The sequence below is a fragment of the Leiobunum rupestre genome, chromosome 2 (genome assembly GCF_980474605.1).
Source record: "Leiobunum rupestre chromosome 2, qqLeiRupe1.1.hap1, whole genome shotgun sequence".
Taxonomy (NCBI): Eukaryota; Metazoa; Arthropoda; class Arachnida; order Opiliones; family Sclerosomatidae; genus Leiobunum; species Leiobunum rupestre.
Window position 1 is genome coordinate 73541312 of NC_143385.1, and position 18806 is coordinate 73560117.

At 37.1% G+C, this 18806-nt stretch overlaps 1 protein-coding gene across 1 annotated transcript in view; it reads left to right on the plus strand.

Moving 5' to 3' along the window:
- Positions 1 to 11168: 11168 nt before the first annotated feature.
- Positions 11169 to 18806, plus strand: part of LOC149958988 (uncharacterized) — a 48096-nt gene continuing 40458 nt past the window's right edge. Inside the window, exons 1-2 of the mRNA XM_090167300.1 lie at positions 11169 to 11274; positions 18147 to 18256. Coding sequence (XP_090023426.1) covers positions 18170 to 18256 — 87 coding nt within the window. The 5' untranslated portion in view covers positions 11169 to 11274; positions 18147 to 18169. The remainder of the gene's footprint in view (positions 11275 to 18146; positions 18257 to 18806) is intronic.

The following is an 18806-nucleotide window of genomic DNA, read 5'->3' on the forward strand; positions in this document are numbered from 1 at the left end:
CGTTCCTGTGTTAAACATTGCATCTCTTTTTTCCGATTACATACTCACTTTATTACATTTTGTTTGGAAGATTTCCATTTTCACAGACCAATTTAATATAACGGTAATCTAATCAACCATTTAGTAGCCTGTCCGTAAAGTACAATTCCTAATGCAGCAAAATTAAAACTTAAGTGTTAATGTTACTATTTTCCGTATGAAATTGCACTATCAATAATGAACTTTTTTAATATTAATAAAAAATACATCTTATTAACGTTTTCTTTAAAGTGGCATAAAACCACATTTAATTTTTAATTAAAAACCTACTTGGTGCAGTCTTGAAGCGGAAATTTAAAAAATAATATTAGCACAAATCTATAGAACCAAAAACGTAAACTAAAAGACTTTGGTTCATATAACTCTTTGGAATGTAACATTTAGGTATTGCACTTTCCGATTTTTGTTTTAATTGTCATTTCAACTTTAAAAACTTTTTAATTATAAAAATGTTTACAAAATATCTTTCTATATAAAGCTCGCTAGGTACTTGTCCTTAGAAATTTCAAATTATAATCAGATTATTTCCATATCATTTAATTTTAACCTTTGATATTTAGAAATAAAGAGAGAAGGATTATGGTATCGGTAACAAGATAATCATTCTGATATCTCGTGACCCATCCCGTAATGGCCAGACTCCTCCCTCTCCCCTTCGTTCCCCAGACAGCTCCATCCAGCCCCAATCTCTAGAATTTCGAATCACCATAATTTCTAAACCCTACAATTTGTTTTCCCTTCGCAGATTTTTGGATTATGGATTTAACCCCTCTGTTTTGCCCATTTTCCAGAATTTGTATTCCCCTAGCAGCTTATTGGGGGATGGATTTCCCCCCTCTTTCCCCCTCCCCGATCACCAGAATTTCGAATCACCATAATTTCTAAACTCGATTATTAATTTTCCCCTAGCAGCTTTTTGGAGGATGGATTTCCCCCTCTGGTTTCCCCAGATCACCATAATTTATAAACACAATAATTTGTTTTCCCCCTCAAACCCAATAATTTCTTATCTTTAGAATATGGGCAATAACAACAAGTTATAAACATTTAATTTAATTAAAATAATTTTAGAAGACAAGATACTTCATGACTAAAATGTGATTGTTTTAATAAAAATACATATTTACAATGTCATTGAAAATATGTATTTTTTATTAAAACAATCACATTTTAGTCATGAAGTATCTTGTCTTCTAAAATTATTTTTATTAATTTAGCAAAAACCATGACTTTGAACAATTTTAAAATTCAAAATTACATTTAATTTGTTTATTTCAGAACTTTGTTTACATGGTTACGAAATTTTTTTTTACAACTAGACCAGTATTATATATAATCCGCTTAAATCGTAATTTATCAATAAAATAGCATTTAATTCGATCTTCGTAAGGGATATAAACAATTTTATATATTAGGTGGAAACTGACTTAGGCAAGCGCAACTTGTATTAATAATTAAAAAAACGTTTTACCTTACGTATTTGTAGCTTCTAACAGCAGTTTCGTCTGACAGATGAGGGGCAGTCAGGGCTGATAATAAAAACATCCCTTGGGTGAGAATAGAAGCCTACCATTAGTTAAAATATAAACCTTACTTTGATGAGAATAGAAACCTTCTTTTGGTGAGAATAGATAACTCCCATTACTGAAAAATAAACCTTCCTTTAGTTAGAACATAAACCTCTCATGGTTGAGTAATAAACCCCGCATTGTTGAGAGTATAAACCTTCCTTGGTGAGAATCGAAACCTCCCTATGGGGAAAATAAAAACCTACCATTGGTGAAATATATTACTGCCAATTAACGTCAATATAACCTCGATGAGCGGAATTTTTATTCAAAACCGGTAATCACTATCGCCGACCAAAATTAATTTACGGCGCCGCCGCCACCGAGAATAATACCTTTTATCAGAATATGTAAGCCACTTGGCCGCATTGCGCCACGAGCCCGCGACCTAACTCTCCCGGTTTCAGAAACTCTTAAAGTGTTGGTTGCACGAAATTTTAGCTATGGCTAATTAATGATTCATTAGAAAGAGCAAACATTTTTTAGCAAGTACAGAAAATTTCATCAAATTCGGTTAAGTGGTCTTTGAATTATTATAAAAAGAAGTCGGAATGGTGGAAATCGAGTTTTTCGGCGAATTTTCAGACTTCTAAAATTCTTCTCGGCACCCATGACGTATCATTGGCTAATTGTCTGTAATACATTTCTTTACATCTGGGATTAAAAGCAGGTTGATTTAACACCCAGGAAAAAGTCCTACGCAGTAGTAATTGAAATAGGCATACACAAGCCTACGTAGTAGAAAAACGATATGAAACCGAAGGCTCCTTGTAAATTTCTATAATAAGCCTAATATTATGATTATAAACCTCTGGTTTGAAAATTCTACAAGAAAACAGAATCCCTCCACTTCAGTTCCTTCTATTTTAGCTAGGAGCAACAAACACAAGGAGAACGCAGCTAGCGTTTAAACACGCTAATGAACGGTTGGGTATGAATTTCATTGGACGAGCGTCACGAGCCTTTACGCTGAATGTTTTACGGGCGGGGGGAAGACAATTTCCGAATTTTCCCCTTCCGACGGCAGCAGGTGCTAAAGCGTCTAGCCAATGAAAAACGTACACTAGAAAATCCACGACTTTTGACGGGTTGCGTTCTCCTTGTGTGGGGTGTTGTGTTTTTTGCTTTAGCTATTTTAGGAACAAAACTACAGCTTTGATTTGCCCCAAATTGCTCTTGCTACGGAGGAGAGAAATTCAACGAAAATTTCAGTATTTTGGGGAGCCAAAAAGGTCAGTTACGGACTCAAAGTTAATACACTTAGGCTTGGAAATTTGTTTCGACAATGACATATTTGGAAAGAGAACGTCCTGGGCTTCAAATCAAGCCCGCATTCATTCGTTTTTATTTCGGTGCCAGCCCCACGCGGGCGGGGACCGAAATTATGCGATCGAGATTGGGACATGAGAGCCGCCGCCGCCGCCGCCCCCATTGGCAAGGATTAGCGAACTGCGGATCGAGGCGGGTACGGGAAATATGCGGACAGCTCCAGCTCGCTATTTTGGTTGAGATTCGTTAGACTATCTTTCCGCGAGTAGCTTTTATAGTATTTTAACGTACGCAATCTGCGGGGCGAGGGCAGGCGGGTCAAGGCCGATAACGAAACACTCTCGGAAGATCCGAAAAAAATAGATAAGGAAAAATATAAAAAAAGAGATAAGCGGGAAGCATTTAAAATCACTCTTATAATTTAGATTAATAACCATCTCAGGTATTTTGAATTAGGTGCGATTAGTTGGAAATCAGGCCCTTAACATTGAGTTAAAATTTTAAAGCTGACCGTTCTCGAGTTTTTAGGAAACATGACATGCAAATAAATAATTAAATATATAAATGACAAGCTTTAATTCAGCCGCCCCCCCCCTCCGTGGACGCCCATAGAGACCCGTCAGCTTGTCGCTCCATTGTAAAAGTCTAAACCCCTTTTTGGTTTGAATATCGTGGCATAGTGGTATCCCCTTACACTCGAACTCTCGGAATATCCGGAAAAAATAGATAAGGAAACATATAAAAAAGAGATAAGGGAACTAAGAGTGGAGGCATTTAAAATCAGTCTTATAAATTAGATTAATAACCATCTCAGGTATTTTGAATTTTTAGGAAACATGACATGCAAATAAATAAATAAATATAAAGTCGAGAGAGTTTCCAAACCGGACAGTGTACCGAAATTGTGCAATAGGCCCCCAATCCCTTCGCATTCCACCAGTGATGGACTGAGTCTTATATTTAAACCAATTATTAAAGAAATTTCTGGAATCAAATAAATCGCTTTTTTTCAGTGATGGACTAGGTCTTATTAAATTAACAGCCCTGGGCCCACTTCACGAACGGCCCGTGGGGCAACTATAACGCTGTGAGGTTAAAGGTAGCCCACTTTCCTCTATGGCCAGTCCGCCACTGCTTTCCACTCCCCTAAATGAATTTTAACAATGGAAAACTTAGAATTAATTTAAAATTAAAGTCGAACTGAATGTCGGTTGAAATTACAAATGGCGGTTTGTCCCTCGAAGGGCTGACGGGTGTATCATAAGTAGCATAATACATATAAGTATGACGCTATTCTGGAAATTCAAATTTTTTATGATAGTTTGTTTCGAGTAGTCTTTCCCAGATAACGGGGAAATATGGAACGAAAGTTACCAAACGCTTTTGTACGTCCCCGTTAAAAGAAATAAAACCTTATAATCAATTGTTTATTTAATCACAAATTATAGATTTTATCAACACCAAATACCTTTAAGAAAAAAAACGGCCCGGACATAAAAATCGACTTCAACATAACTATTCTTTTGATGATTTTTCTAAAATTTCATTAACAATTTCTATGCCCTCTGCTTCGGGAGGGGAATCGCCTCCCGTTCCTTGGCCGTCTAAAATATGGCTGGGCAAAGAGGAGTCGAATTCGTCATCGCTGTCATCATCGATAAGCATTGGGTCGTTCATCAATTTTTTTGGTTTTATTTCAATTGGCCTTTTACTAGAGGAAAATAAAGCAGTTCATTTACAGTTATCAATACTCAAAATGGTATTAGGAGCAAAGAAAATATAAGTGTAATAGCAACCGTAACTTCCACGATGAATTTAAAATATTTTGACGTTTCAATGTTAAAGGCCCATAGGTTTTTTTCTGCCTGCCCCCCTTTAAATTAACTTAGTGGAGCACAAATACCCTAGTGGTAGGCCAACCGCTGAACATGTTGGCCTAATTTAGAGGGGGACAGGCAAAGAAAACCTAGGCCTTTAAGCTATGGCTTTGCGCGATAAATTAGTTGTTAAGAAACCTTCCAATAAATCAGCCTTAAATTAAATGTACACAGAGATTTTAAAGCTATTTCTACTGTTATATTTCCTTTGGTAGAAAAGAGGATTGTTATATTTATTACTTTCCTAACTCTGTACCTCCTTGTGTGCGACTTGGTGTGCTTAAGACCATCGTCGAGGACACCGGCCGATTAGGCGAGGAATTTTGTGGGCGATATGGGGTGGCAGTCCGTGGGATCTCCCGCTTTTTTGAGCTACCAACATTCCTCTGCGCATGCCTAATGAATAAAAGTAAATAACTTAATAAGGTACTGATAACTTAATTAGTTAGTGATGTAATGCAAATTTACCTTTCCCCTTCCAAGTTTTGGACGATAGTCCTCCTCAAATCCACACTGGAATCCCAGCTGACATACGCAGCCTGGATGGCCGCACGGCAATCCCCGTACGCTACATGCGCACCGGTAAATTTCAACGTCTTGTACACATCGCTGACCGATACGCTGTTCAGATAGCAGAATGCGGCTATATCCAATATCTGGGTTGCACTTCCTACAGTCCTTTTAAAAAATAAGACACGCAACCCTTGCGGCCAGGGAGTCAAACCTAAACTTGGATTATCGCAAAGCCCGACAAGATTTTGGAATCTTACGAATTAGTTAATTTTTTGCGTTGGGGTTTTTGGAGATGCCATTTCGATGCTATAATATTTGGTTGTGAGGTTAAGTTCCTTGTGCGAAAGGGAATAGAATCGAGAAAAGAAGGGATTCCCTGGGTGGGGGATAACGTACAAGCCGAGGCGCCACTCGCCAAAATATAGCTAGGCTTCAAAATAAAGAAAGGGGTCTCTTGGAAGATTTTACAAACCAATTACAATAGCCCACAAACATTTCCAAAACACGTGAAATCCACTGGCACCAGTTGGTCTGGCACTACAGAGCAACGAAAGTACAGGAATGAAGAGGGTTTAAATCAAAGACTATATATACGCTTCGCTTACTAGACAGGCGTCTCCATACACTCCTGTTAACACTTTCGAGACACGGGAGAAGGCTTTTTACCAGCCGTTAGAGGCGCCACTAATTGCACTGCTGAAGCGCGGGGAAAATTTGGACCAGTGTCTGCTATTGTATGCAAGTTGGGCTATTTAATCTAGTAAGCGAAGCGTATGTATAGTCTTTGGTTTAAATATAAGACTCAGTCCATCACTGGTGGAATGCCAAGGGATTGGGGGCCTATTGCACAATTTCGGTACACTGTCCGGTTTGGAAACTCTCTCGACCCTCTGGTGTCGTGTAGGCTATACCGTCTTTTGCGTTACGAAATGGGCGGGGTAACTAAGCCGCGGGCCCCAATTGCATTGGCGGTGAAGTGCAATCGTTTTCCACTATAGTGGCGTCGCCTAAATTTTTGAATGTGGAGTTTTTAGGAAACATGACATGCAAATAAATAAATAAATAAATATAAAGTCAAACTTTAAGACAGCCCCCCCCTCCCTAAGTGAGAAGGCGTTTAAAATCAGTATTATTAGATAAATAACCATCTCGGGTATTTTGAATTAGGTGCGATTAGTTGGAAATCAGGCCCTGAACATTGAGTTAAAATTTTAAAGCTGATCGTTCTCGAGTTGAAATCCGGCCGTTACGTGGTTAGATTCAAATAACGCGCCGGCGAAAGACGGGGAAAGTCAGCGAAAACGCTTCACTGCAAAGTGTGCACGTATGAAGTATACAAGTTTGAGCGTCGCAAGGATGCTAGTTCGCGGGTACAAAGTATACTCGTTTTCTTAAAGTATGCTAGCTTGTGAGACGAAACTATGAGATATAGTAGAAAAGTATACTATAGTGTGAAGTAAGAATTTTGTCCGGTTTGGCGTAAAATAACCCGGCCACCTGAATTAATGGCTTTAAAAGTCGCTTGATTAGCCTACCTGATTATTATTATTATTATTATTACAGCCTTAGCGAGAGATCTTCGCGTGATGTTGAGCACATTATCATTAACATCACGCGAAGCGACGCGAAGCGACGCGAAAATCTCGCTCGCGAAGGCTATGCGTGCGTCCACCTTAAGGCGGCTGCACACATGAGGCGCAAAGCGAGCGACGCAACGCGAAATTGGAAAAAAATCCTACTTTCGCACACGCTTCGCATGCGCGCGCACTCACAATTCGCTTGCGAGCTTTATGTGTGCAGCCGCCTTTGTCTTTGGTAGGACGACATGAAAGCGCGTGATCACAGAAGAGAAGGTCAGAGGTTATATTGAAGCGTCTATTAAATTATTTAATCAGAATTGTTATGGTTGATATATTTCGTATTTTAAATTTGCCTTATTTAAATACAAATTTAGCCTTATTTAAATACAAATTTCGCCTTATTTAAATACAAATTTATCCTTTTTTAAATCCAAAGCCTTTTTAAATAAAAATGTAGCCTGATTTAAGTGAAAATGTAGCCTTATTTAAATGGAAATTTAGCCTTATTTAAATGAAAATTTAGCCTTATTTAAATGAAAATTTAGCCTTATTTAAATTAAAATTTAGGCTTATTTAAATGAAAATTTTGCCTTATTTAAATAAACATTTTGCCTTATTTAAATAAAAATTTAGCCTTATTTAAATAAAAATTTTGCCTTATTTAAATAAAATATTTGATTAGAGTTCTTATGGTGTATAAATTTAATAGTTTAAAGGGAGTATTAATTTCGTAAATGAATTGACAATTAATTAAATAAATATTTGATTCATGTCTTAAACCTGACTTTTATTTTTATAACACACATCCGTCCTTTTGCCTATTGGAAAGTCGTGGGTTCAAATCCGGGCTCTGAAGTATTATTTTGTGATGATAATAATTGCAATTCTGTACAATATTATCTGTTTAATAGTTTCAATTTTAAATTTTATCTAGTAACGTATCATTCACACTAAACAACTTTCGTTGACCATTTTGTTTAGGCATTTTTATTCTTCCCACTTTGAAAGTGGAAGTTTAGCGAATTTCGGATGCTGCTATAATTGTTCGTTTTTACACTGTGCAATTAGTTTGACGGTTAGCGTCTCACTATACAACTTTCTTATATTATTTTCTTTGTATAAACTAAATTTTACTTCTTAGACGACACTTGAATCCCCGCCATTCCGTTAGACCAAGTGTTACATGTAGACAACGGGAGATGTCGCCACTATAGTGAAAGAAATTCACTGCTTTAACAATTAGTTTGCTAATCCTTTGACCGGAGCTCCAGTGGCGGCGCCAGGAATTTTCGCGAGGGTAGGCAAACCAAATAAATGGGCCCCCGACCCGGGACCCCCCTTTTATCAACGAAATCCTTCAATAAAATAAAGAAGTGATGTACATGACGAACAAAAAAGTTCTAACAACAGTAAAACGAGTCCAAATATAACAGAACTGGTTTTATTTACTAGGAGATACCTCAAAAATGTCTAAATACATTATCGACATTTGTTTCATTGTTATTTATAAATAATTTTATCTCTTGGGACAATTTTGAGACCCTTTCTAGATAAATTTGGGGCCCCTTATAGGGTGATTTTGGGGCCCTTTCGAAATTTTAAGGTAGGCAGTGGCCTACCTGGCCTACCCCCTAGCGCCGCCACTGCGGAGCTCTGTTGTTTGGGAAATTTTACATGGTGGGTATTTTCAGCTTCAATACTTTCTCCCGAAGATGATCACTATTCGCTTTTTTTACCAACTAATTTTTGGATTAGAAATCTATAAAATATAGCTTATGTAGGATTTTCATTGTCCCCCTTTGTCGCACTTAAGTGCTCACCGCCTGTGCTAGAGGTATTGTATTATCCCCTCCAGAAACACCTTCTTTCCTCCCAGAGTCTATAATGCTAAAACCAGGTAAATCATTTCTTAGAGCAAAACCACGTAACTATCAATTTCGTTTAGAAAGCTCCGCTCAAGTCTATGTCAGCCCTGTTTAACTATAAGACGGGCAACGAAATAATATTATCGCCTTCTTGGCGAACCTGTTATTTCTATCGATTTTTCGTGCAACCAACACTTTAAGGTCGGCCTCTTAAAAAATGGTAGATATTTATTGCCATCTACTGACCACTTAATGAAGCTACTTTGATGTATCGATAATAGAATGTTCTGACCACTTAGAAAAAAATTATTCTAAATATTAAAGATTGTTCTTAGGCTAAAAAGATAAAAAATACACTAAAAATATTTAGCTTATTTTTGAAATGCCTGTCAATAGAGCTCGCCAAGACTTCTTATCAAATATTCTGCAGTAAGTACAATTTTATCTGAGAGTGTAAAGATTATGAGAGGCGTCTCTTCCTATTCCCGTAACGTTAAAATTTCGTACAAGATTTTGAGAGCGCGCGCCCATAGGAGAGGTTACGATACTATCCGACACACGATGTCGCTACTGGAATTTTTTTTAAATTTTGTAAACATCCGGAAAGTATTTTTCATCAGTCATGACTGTTAAACATAGTTGAATTATGCTAATTTTAATTTAAAATTAATAAAATTCAATTCCATTAAAAATAAAGAAACGTAAGTACAAGAAAGCGGACTATTTATAATATTTTGATACTTAAAGAATTAATTTGTTTGATTAACCAAGGAAATTCATTGGAAATTTTAGGAAATGGCCGAGGCTTAACGAGAACAGAGCGGTATAAATTAAAATAATACGAGGAAACATTGAAGTTGGTAAAATGAGATTAATGTTGTATTTTTAACAGTTTCCTATCTATCTTTTCTGGGTTTTCATGTATTCATGGTTGATATCTTGTTTTTTAAGGGAACTATGTATGCAGAATTCTATGAAAAAAGATATCATGTTTTGGTATGCAGTTGTACATGGAGAATCTTCATTAGCTTTAAAATATTTCTTGTCAATTCTTTGTGTGATGAATCTCTCCAAACGTCCTTTAATATTTGTCATGTGCGATAAAAGCTTAAAACTGGTGTCAAATACTTCATTTGTCTCCATTACAAATTTGAAGAAACTATCAGTTGGTACGATGAGACTGCCGAAAGAAGAATTCTTTGCTGTTTTGAAAGCTTTAAAGTAAAAGAGCAGATTTGTTGGGTCAACAATTGGATTGTCTTTTTTGAGTTGACTTATGCAAGAAGAGCATTGAAGGTTTGAGTAGCAGCGGTGAATTAGATATCCTGAAATGTAACTAAGAACATTTTGTTTTAGCAGGTTTGGACTTTCAATAGAATTACAAAATTCTAAGTCTTCATCGGAACATTGCCCCTGGCTTTGCGAGACTACAAGATTTTCAAAATTGGAGAAATCTTCATCCGGTTCTGGAGCTGCAGTTTTAAAAGTGTCAATGTTTAAAATCATCAATGCAATTAGAATCCGGTGGTTTCAAGAGATTATTCACAGAGGTAGCCCGGTATGCAGCTCGAAATTGTTGTGGATTCGGATGATCACGGTTGCCTCCTTTCTGTCTTATAGATCCAAGAAAATTATCTACAAAAGCTTGGCTAATCCTGTCCGTTAATAAAAACTTAAAACCAAAATTATCCTTTAGATCTTCCCAGAGGAGTAGCAAGGCTTGAATTGAAATTACCATTTTCTGAAATTTCCAATGGTGTAGAGTCTTTAAAACTGAAAATTGTTGGCACAGCGGATGGTGTGAGCCTATTTTTAGTTCTAATATTCATGAAACTGTCATCAATGAAATGATTCGCGCAAATTCTATGGTTAACGTGTAAATATTCCGTAGTTTTATTTGTAAGCCTATCATTATTTACATTTTTCAGCCACAAAATAGAACTAAAATTTATATTAAGTTAATATGCAAATAAGCCTATCTAATGAAAATGCGAATTTACCAGTCTTTTTCCTTTGGAAACTTAAAAAAAGATAAACAAGGATTTCTTGTTTTCGATATTTTACAATTTAAAACGGAACAATATACCCCAGACATACTAAATTATTTAAAAACCTTGTAAAACTAGCATTAAAAATCTGGAAAGTTTTTGCGTCTCTTTTAAACCTAACATCGAAACGCACGCGCTGTGAGAACGGCGCCACTGGTGGCGCCATCGCTCTTACGGTAGTAGTGGACATTATTGGGAAAAAAAAGTTAGTACGCTTTTTTGAAAGAGAGACGCCTCTCATAATCTTTACACTCTCTGATTTTATCTCTCACTATGAAGATAAAATATGTCGTAAATATGCAATTGTATTCGGTACCAAGCATAAAATCAGCTTCGATACACGTACTGAGATAACGCATTGAAAATTTCTGCTGAATTTTGACGGGTAATGTTTAAAAACGTATTCTTATGAATCTCTTATTTAAAGATTATATATAAACTGAGTTACGATAGTATAAGTAATGAACCCAGATAATTCAATTTAACTTTCTTTTAAATATAAAGAGCTGTTCCAGGTATGTCAAATAATCTTGGTTTTACAGGCGAGGCTTAATCACTAAAGTAATCGAATTGTAAAATAGAATATCAAATATTCAAACCCCTGACTGCTGTCACGACGATGATCTTTGAGCTAAAGCTAGTGGCCAGAGCCGTCTTAAGGCATGGGCTATGTGGGCTACAGCCCAGGGCCCCAGCCAGTTTTGGGGCCCCGGACAGGCCAGCCATACAGCCTCTACTCTAGGCCCACGAGGGGTCGGAGTGTGCACTTACTGGTGGCTTTACCGGGGAGTCGGGGTCCGGCTCTTGTAACCCAGCACGGGCGGTGGCGCACTGGGAGATGTTAGCTCCGTCCAAATGGTCCTATCTCCACCTCCGACTTCAGTCCGGTGTGGGCTGGTAACTGGGTTTCGTCCCAGGCTAACGGAGAGGGGCCGGGCAAACTCGATTGAGTTGCCTGCTGTAGGGCTGCGGGCTTCCGTATGAGGGCATGTTGTCAGAATTTATAGCCCGGTGTACCGGTAAGAAAAGAACCACACCACCGGAGGCCTATCATCAGAATGCCCTACGCCAGCGTCCACAAGCCCGGACAGGTGACAAAACCAGCATGGGTAGCAGAACCCCACTACTGATGGTCGCACCCTCGACGCAAGCCGCTCAACCCAGCAGAAGGTGCAACAATGGGACGACCAGCCCGCCACTTCGCACACAGCAGTGGGATAGAGAACGGATGCTCTAGCAACTCCGGCTGACACCCCACCTACAAAGGCAGGGAGCCAAGCCCTTTAGAGAGCTCCTAAAGGGGAACGGCGGGCACACAGCAGCCCGCATAACCCGGCACAGCTGGCACCGGAGATCCCGGTGGGAGCCCAAAAGGCCGGGAGATGGGTCCGCCGTGCCCTCATACGGAGGCCCGCAGCCCCACAGCAGGCTACTCAATCCGCCGAGGCGGCCAGTTTGCCCGGCCCCTCTCCATTAGCCTGAGCCGAAGCCCAGTATCCAGCCCACACCTGACCGAAGTCGGAGGTCGGAGATAGGACCCTTTGGACGGAGCTAACATCTCCCAGCGCGCCACCGCCCTTACGGGTTACAAGAGCCGGACCCCGACTCCCCGGTAAAGCCACCAGTTATTGCACACTCCGACCCCTTGAGGGCCTCCGTATGAGGGCACGACGGACCCATCTCCCGGCCTTTTGGAGTTCCACCGGGATGTCCGGTGCCAGCTGTGCCGGGTTATGCGGGCTGCTGTGTGCCCGCCGTTCCCCTTTAGGCGCTCCTTCCAAAGGGCTTGGCTCTCTACCTTTCTAGGTTGGGTGTCGGCTGGCGTTGCCAGAGCATCCGCTCTTATTCCCACTGCTGTGTGCGAAGTGGGGGCTGGTCGACCCATTGCTGCACCTTCTGCTGGGTTGAGTGGCTTGCGTCGAGGGCGCGACCATCAGTAGTGGGGTTCTTCTACCCATGCTGCTTTTGCCGCCTGTCCGGGTCTGTGGACGCTGGCGTAAGGCATAATGATGACAGACCTCCGGTGGTGTGGTTTAAATCTTACCGGGTACACCGGGCTATAAATCTGACACATGTCCAGCCTCTACTCTAGGGTTAAATATTATATATGCTCATTTAATATTATATATCTTTTATTTACGCCTAAAGTAAATTGACTCATTGCCACATCGTGTGTCATTCGGTACCTACCATTTCTAAAACCTAACAGCGAGTCACTGTCAGTAAAAATCTTATTTTCAGTAGTCCTATGTTATACTTTGGAAATTAAAAGTTTTGGTTTGAATTGTGTGGTTGAATTTAGAAAACTGACATACAAGGCTGACCGTTGTGGATCGCAAAGGTCTTAAGAAATAATTTAGCCCAGGGCCCCAAAAGGTCTTAAGACGGGCCTGCTAGTGTCGTATAGCTACAGTAAATGGCCCCCCACCGAAGGATACCAGTAAATTTTTGTAGCAGCGATTGCATAATTTTACTGAAGGACTTAAATTGTAGATAATTAGCGTTTTTCTTACATTTTTTGTTAGGATCGAAAGAAGCCGTTCGCAAGTATAGACGCGTACAGTAAAAATTGTGTATTTTTCGCTTGGCTCCATCTCTCGACGAGAGCTTAAAAAGAACATTCAGTATTGAACAATCAATAAAGTGGGTTGCTCCTCACTTTTAAATAAAATATGTGTAAATGCATATATTTTTAATTTTAAAAAACAAATGGCGCTGCAAAATCAGATAGAGTATTTCTAGTTCGATATCCAACCGAATATTATTTGTAAAAATTGACCTTTAAAAAATTCCGTATACCAGAAATCAGATATATTTACTATTCAAAGGTAGGTTTTCGTGGGTTCGTATATATAACATAAAAATTAAAGTTTTAAAAGTGGGAAGACTTGCCCTTTGGAGGCATTGTTTGGGACTCTCAGTAAAATATTCAGTTAATTATGACGTAGGACCATAGTTCTTAATCCAATGATAGAGTTTAATGATAATCGCTTAAATGTGGCCAAGCAATTTAATTTTCATATGGAACTCGAAATATCTGATAGTCCTCTTCGAAATCGGTGGGGTTTGCTTCAAAATCTTGGAAATATTCATTGTTCAATATTTTAACCCAAATATATATATCATTCTTACTTTATAAGCGAGTGTTTAAAATGTTATTCATAGTGGCATGACTACTTGAATCCACTTGGAATGATTCCCGTGAAAAAAATTCTAAAAAATAAACTTAGAATGCTTCAAAGATTTTCCTTTGATATTTTTGTAGAGAAACTCTATAGAATATCATTAGAATATGTAAGTACAACCTTAAGTATCATGGGTCATTTTTCTAAAGGTATACTTGCTTAAGAAATCGTTTAGTTAATCAATAGAGCAATAAATTCATTTTCTTTGCAAATATCTATATAATATCTTTAGAATTCCTATGGAGAATTTAAAGAATAATGTCATTAGAATCATGGGTCATTTTTCTAAAGGTATTGGCTTTAGAATACCTTAAGAGCATTTAATAGAATACTTTTTAGTTGATTTTCTAAAGAAACTAAAGCTGAGTAATGGGTCATTTTTGTAAAGGTATTTGCGTTAGAATATCCTTAGAGCATTTAATATAATTCAGTTATATATCGCTATAGAAAATCTTTAAAATATCCTTAGATTTCCTATAAAATTATCTTTAGGGTGTGTTTAGAGTTCCTATAAATACTTTATAGAGTGTTTTTAGAGTTACTATAAAATACTTTATATACGGTCTTTAGAGTTCCTATAAAATAATTTATAGAGTGTCTTTAGAGTTCTTATGGTAGGCTTACATATTTTATCTAGAATTCCAATAGAATGATTGACAGATTCTCTTTGGTACACAGCGAATAATGCGTGCTGAAATTGAGCACAATCTCAGCCTTCAAATGTGTTCCTAATGTCATGTGGTTAAGTTTTAACCGTGTTTTTATCTTAAATGTTCAGAATGTGAAAAATCTCTGTGGCTACAGGGAACTTAGCCTAACTTGTAAGAATTCCTCGGCTACTTTTATATTGCTTTTCATTGTCGTACCACACAGAGGACTTTCAAATGAAATTTTGTTAGTCCGCTATATGCTTTGGTTCGAAGAGACATAAGCAAAGCATGATCAATAAGCAGAAATAGCAAACGTTGCTAAATAAAAATATAATGGTCAAAGCTTAAACAAACTTTTTATTAAATATAATACTCTTAAAACTGTCCCAATTTCAAACATTTAATTGCAAACATATGGCTCAGTCTACTCAATCCCTTGAAAAGTACCAAATTTTTCCATAAACTTTAAATACACAGTTTGATACATTAATTTAACAGCGTCGCCGTCGTATACCTCAATTCAATCAATAAAGCTATAAAGCGAATTTATTATTTAGCGAAAGGGTTGATGAAGGATTTTGGATTGAAACGTCTAGTCTCTTAAACCTTCACCTTTAAATTAATCGCCAAAATTTCAATTAATCATAAAACATTCGATTAACCGTTTATTTATGGATATTATTTACGAATATTATACGATTTAATACATAGTTTGCACCAAAGGGAGGGGCATATGGTCTCCATGGAAACCGGGGGGGGGGGCATCAAAAAGTCAAACCATTTCGCGCGTAGCTACTAAATAGGTAGCCATTTTGTTGGTCATCGCAACGAAGCGACAAAACGTACGAAAATTAGATTCATGCTTATGGGCCCTAACAAAGCCAGGTAAGATTAGAAACCCGGGTTATTTAACCAAATTAGCAAATGACGACTGTAATATCTACGAAATGAAGTTGGCAAAGTTTATCAAATTAGGCCTTGGTGGTGATCGAATAAAATAAAACTTTTCGCTCTCCCTTTCTAATTGAACTACTCGAACAATTTGTAACAAAGCAGTTAACCAATTTTAACGTGAATCGAAATTCTTAATAATTTAAAATAAAATAAAATCCGTAAACAGACTATCGCATGCAATAGCATCCATTATATGTAGATGAAATGTGTTAAAAAGTTCTCTTACTTAAAAAGGTTTTAGTAATAGGCCTTTCTATAAAGGGCCTTCTTGTTAAGATGTATCACGCGCATCACTCCTGACGTTGAAGTGACATTTCACTATGATAGCCAATAGACGCTTGCGTAAACCAAGGAGGATAGGAAGGGAGGCGAAGTATGAGGGATGAACGCGCCAGCATCCTTGTAAGAAGTTTAGCGGGAAAATTTCGGAAAAATGGCGTCAAGATTTCGGCTGCTACGCTACGTGCTGCCGCCATTTTTCCGAAATTTTCCCGCTAAACTTCTTACAAGGAGGCTGGCGCGTTCATCCCTCATACTTCGCCTCCCTTCCTATCCTCCTTGGATAAACTCTATTTATGTCGTATTCAACTTGTTAAAATGGTCCACGCGCGTCTTGATATTTTAGCGTAAATGGGCTCGAGCGATTTCGGGCGTGCTCCCGGGAAAAAAAAATGCACGAGCCTTTTACGCTAAAATATTAAAGAGCGCTTGGAACATTTTAACAAGTTGAACAAGACATGAATAAAAATTCAACGAGTCGCCCTTTTTATAAAGATCTAACCTTCAAAACTGAACTGAACTCGTGACGAAAGCGATACATTAAAACGAAGTTTGGCAAGCGTAATGACTTTATAGAAAGGCTTATTAGATTATAATTTAACAATAACTCGTGATGAAAAGTGCCAAACGTGAACAAGTATAATTGAAACTAGCGTGGAGTAGACGTGACGGTTCTATTTCGACAAAAGAAATTTCACCGGGCTCACCAAGACACGGATAGACCGTTTTCCGGTTATGCTTTATTCGGGAATTATTATATTAATAATAATAATAATAATAATAATAATAATAATAATAATAATAATAATAATAATAATAATAATAATAATAATCAGCTAGTCTTATACCCAAGGCACCACTTTAGGCCCAAAATATTTAGTGACTTTCAATGCCTAAATCATCAAAACATATACTGCCAGTTCTTAAGTGGGAGTTAACCCGCTTTTTTCGATTGTTTATCGTTTGCCATTTATAAATTACTTTTCACGCGCCGAATCCTAGGGCAAAAATTCTAAGCTTCAAATATAACTTTTCCAAAACTCCCTGAACTGGTTTTTGATTTCAAACCTAAATGGGCATTTACATGAATTGTTCAGGTTAAGTGTTCAACGTATAAATAAAATACTTTTTTTCAGTTTTAACGCGTGGAAGTAAAACGTAGTGTCCAAAGCTGTACGCGTTTCTCTCTACGTTACAATTTCGTCCCGATATGATCAAGATTTTAACCGGAAGACCTTAACACATATTATTATCTGTCTTGCTTTAGAATTCGTTGTAAATTTTATTGTAGAATTTCTATAAAATTTTCTTTTAAATCAGTTTTGAACGCTTAGAAGTTTTTGCTTAAAATTGTTCAAATATCACCGTTTAGGCGTTTTATTAAATAATGTTATAATATAATATAGCTGAAAATTTAACGCAACAAAGTTTTTTTAATTTTGGTCAAACACTGCAACTAAATCAGTGGTTCCCAGTCTTTTTTGGCATCTCTAAAATCTCTCTGACACAATTATTTTCATTCGAAAAGTGAACTTTTATTCACGTAAGGGAAGACTATATCTTTAAAACAAAATCGTCTTAAAATGTTCATAGATTTTATATTAAATTGTTGAATTAATAACGCTAGAAAAATGTTTAGTTTCTCAAAAATGTCATGAAAAAAGGGGAGGTCAAAAATAAGGTGTAATGCGACTAACTTTGTAGAAAAAGAGAATGAAAAATGGCATATTATTTACAGAAACGTCTAAAGATCCACCGAGAAGAACAAATAGTTTCTTTAGATACCGATAGAATACTCTAAAGGCTAGATTCTCTATAGAACTCTTATCTTTAATTATTGAAGAAAAATATTTTTACGGTTAATTTATAGAAACCCTCAAGATTGACTTTTATAAAAGGTTTCTATTATGACATATCTCTTGAGAACTCGAAGCGCAATATTATTTAAAGGACTCTGTTAGATTCTAAAAAATTTCTTTGTAAAAGGTATCTATAGAAATTCTTGAGATAGATGTGTCTTCAGGTTTTTCTTCAGAAATTGCTATAGAGTACTCTAAAGGCTATAGAGCTTCATGTAGTTTAAATAGACCTCTATACGATTCTTTAGAAGTTCTATTTAAAATTTTGTAAGGGCTTAATAACGTTTATTAACTTTTAGATATCAAATTTAAGTTCTTTGTAGCAAAACCAACGATAGTTTTGCATAAACACTAAAAGAACAAACTGAGTCTTTAGACACTTCTCCGGTGCACCGTTAGAGTTGCTTAACTAAAATTTTGATTTTATTCTAATATACTTATTATATACTTACTCATATAGACAAGCAAATCAATTTATTGATAATGGATGAGCAAACAAAGAGCGGATTCGCTGTAAGAGGTGTTGGTTCCAAAGCAGTCGCAGAAAAACAGGGACAGAAAAGTTTAAAGGCAAGTCATTTAATATGTTCAAGTCAGGGCCTCGTTACTGTAAGCGTGCAAAATTATCAATTGCTTAGAGCCCTGAAAGGCTAAGGCTCGTGAATCAGCCTTCATTTTTCCTTGTTTTAAGAGAATAATTAATTCTTTAATAAATCAGAGACAAATGTAAAAATAGTTCTTTCAATATTTAAATAAATTGTGTTTCGGGCGATTTAGCAGCCACCCTGGAAATTTAAAAAAATAACGAGCAGAAAGTAAACAAATCACGTGGCCACCGGTCTTTTTAAGAATCACCTATTGCCTTGTTTTTTAACGTAAGCATGTGCGAAATATCGTGAACATAGCAAAAGCTGAAATTTCTTTAAAATCCCATTTTTAGCGTTTATTAGTTTAGCTTATTTTTAATCATCTTATTAGGCAAAACTGAAAAGCATTGCGACCGATCGATCCATAAACCATAATACGTTTCTTTTTGTGGAACCCTATTCTTCAATACCTTAAGCAATTAAATTGTATAAAAATCCATCAATCATTCTTAATAAAAGAACCAAGGGTTAAT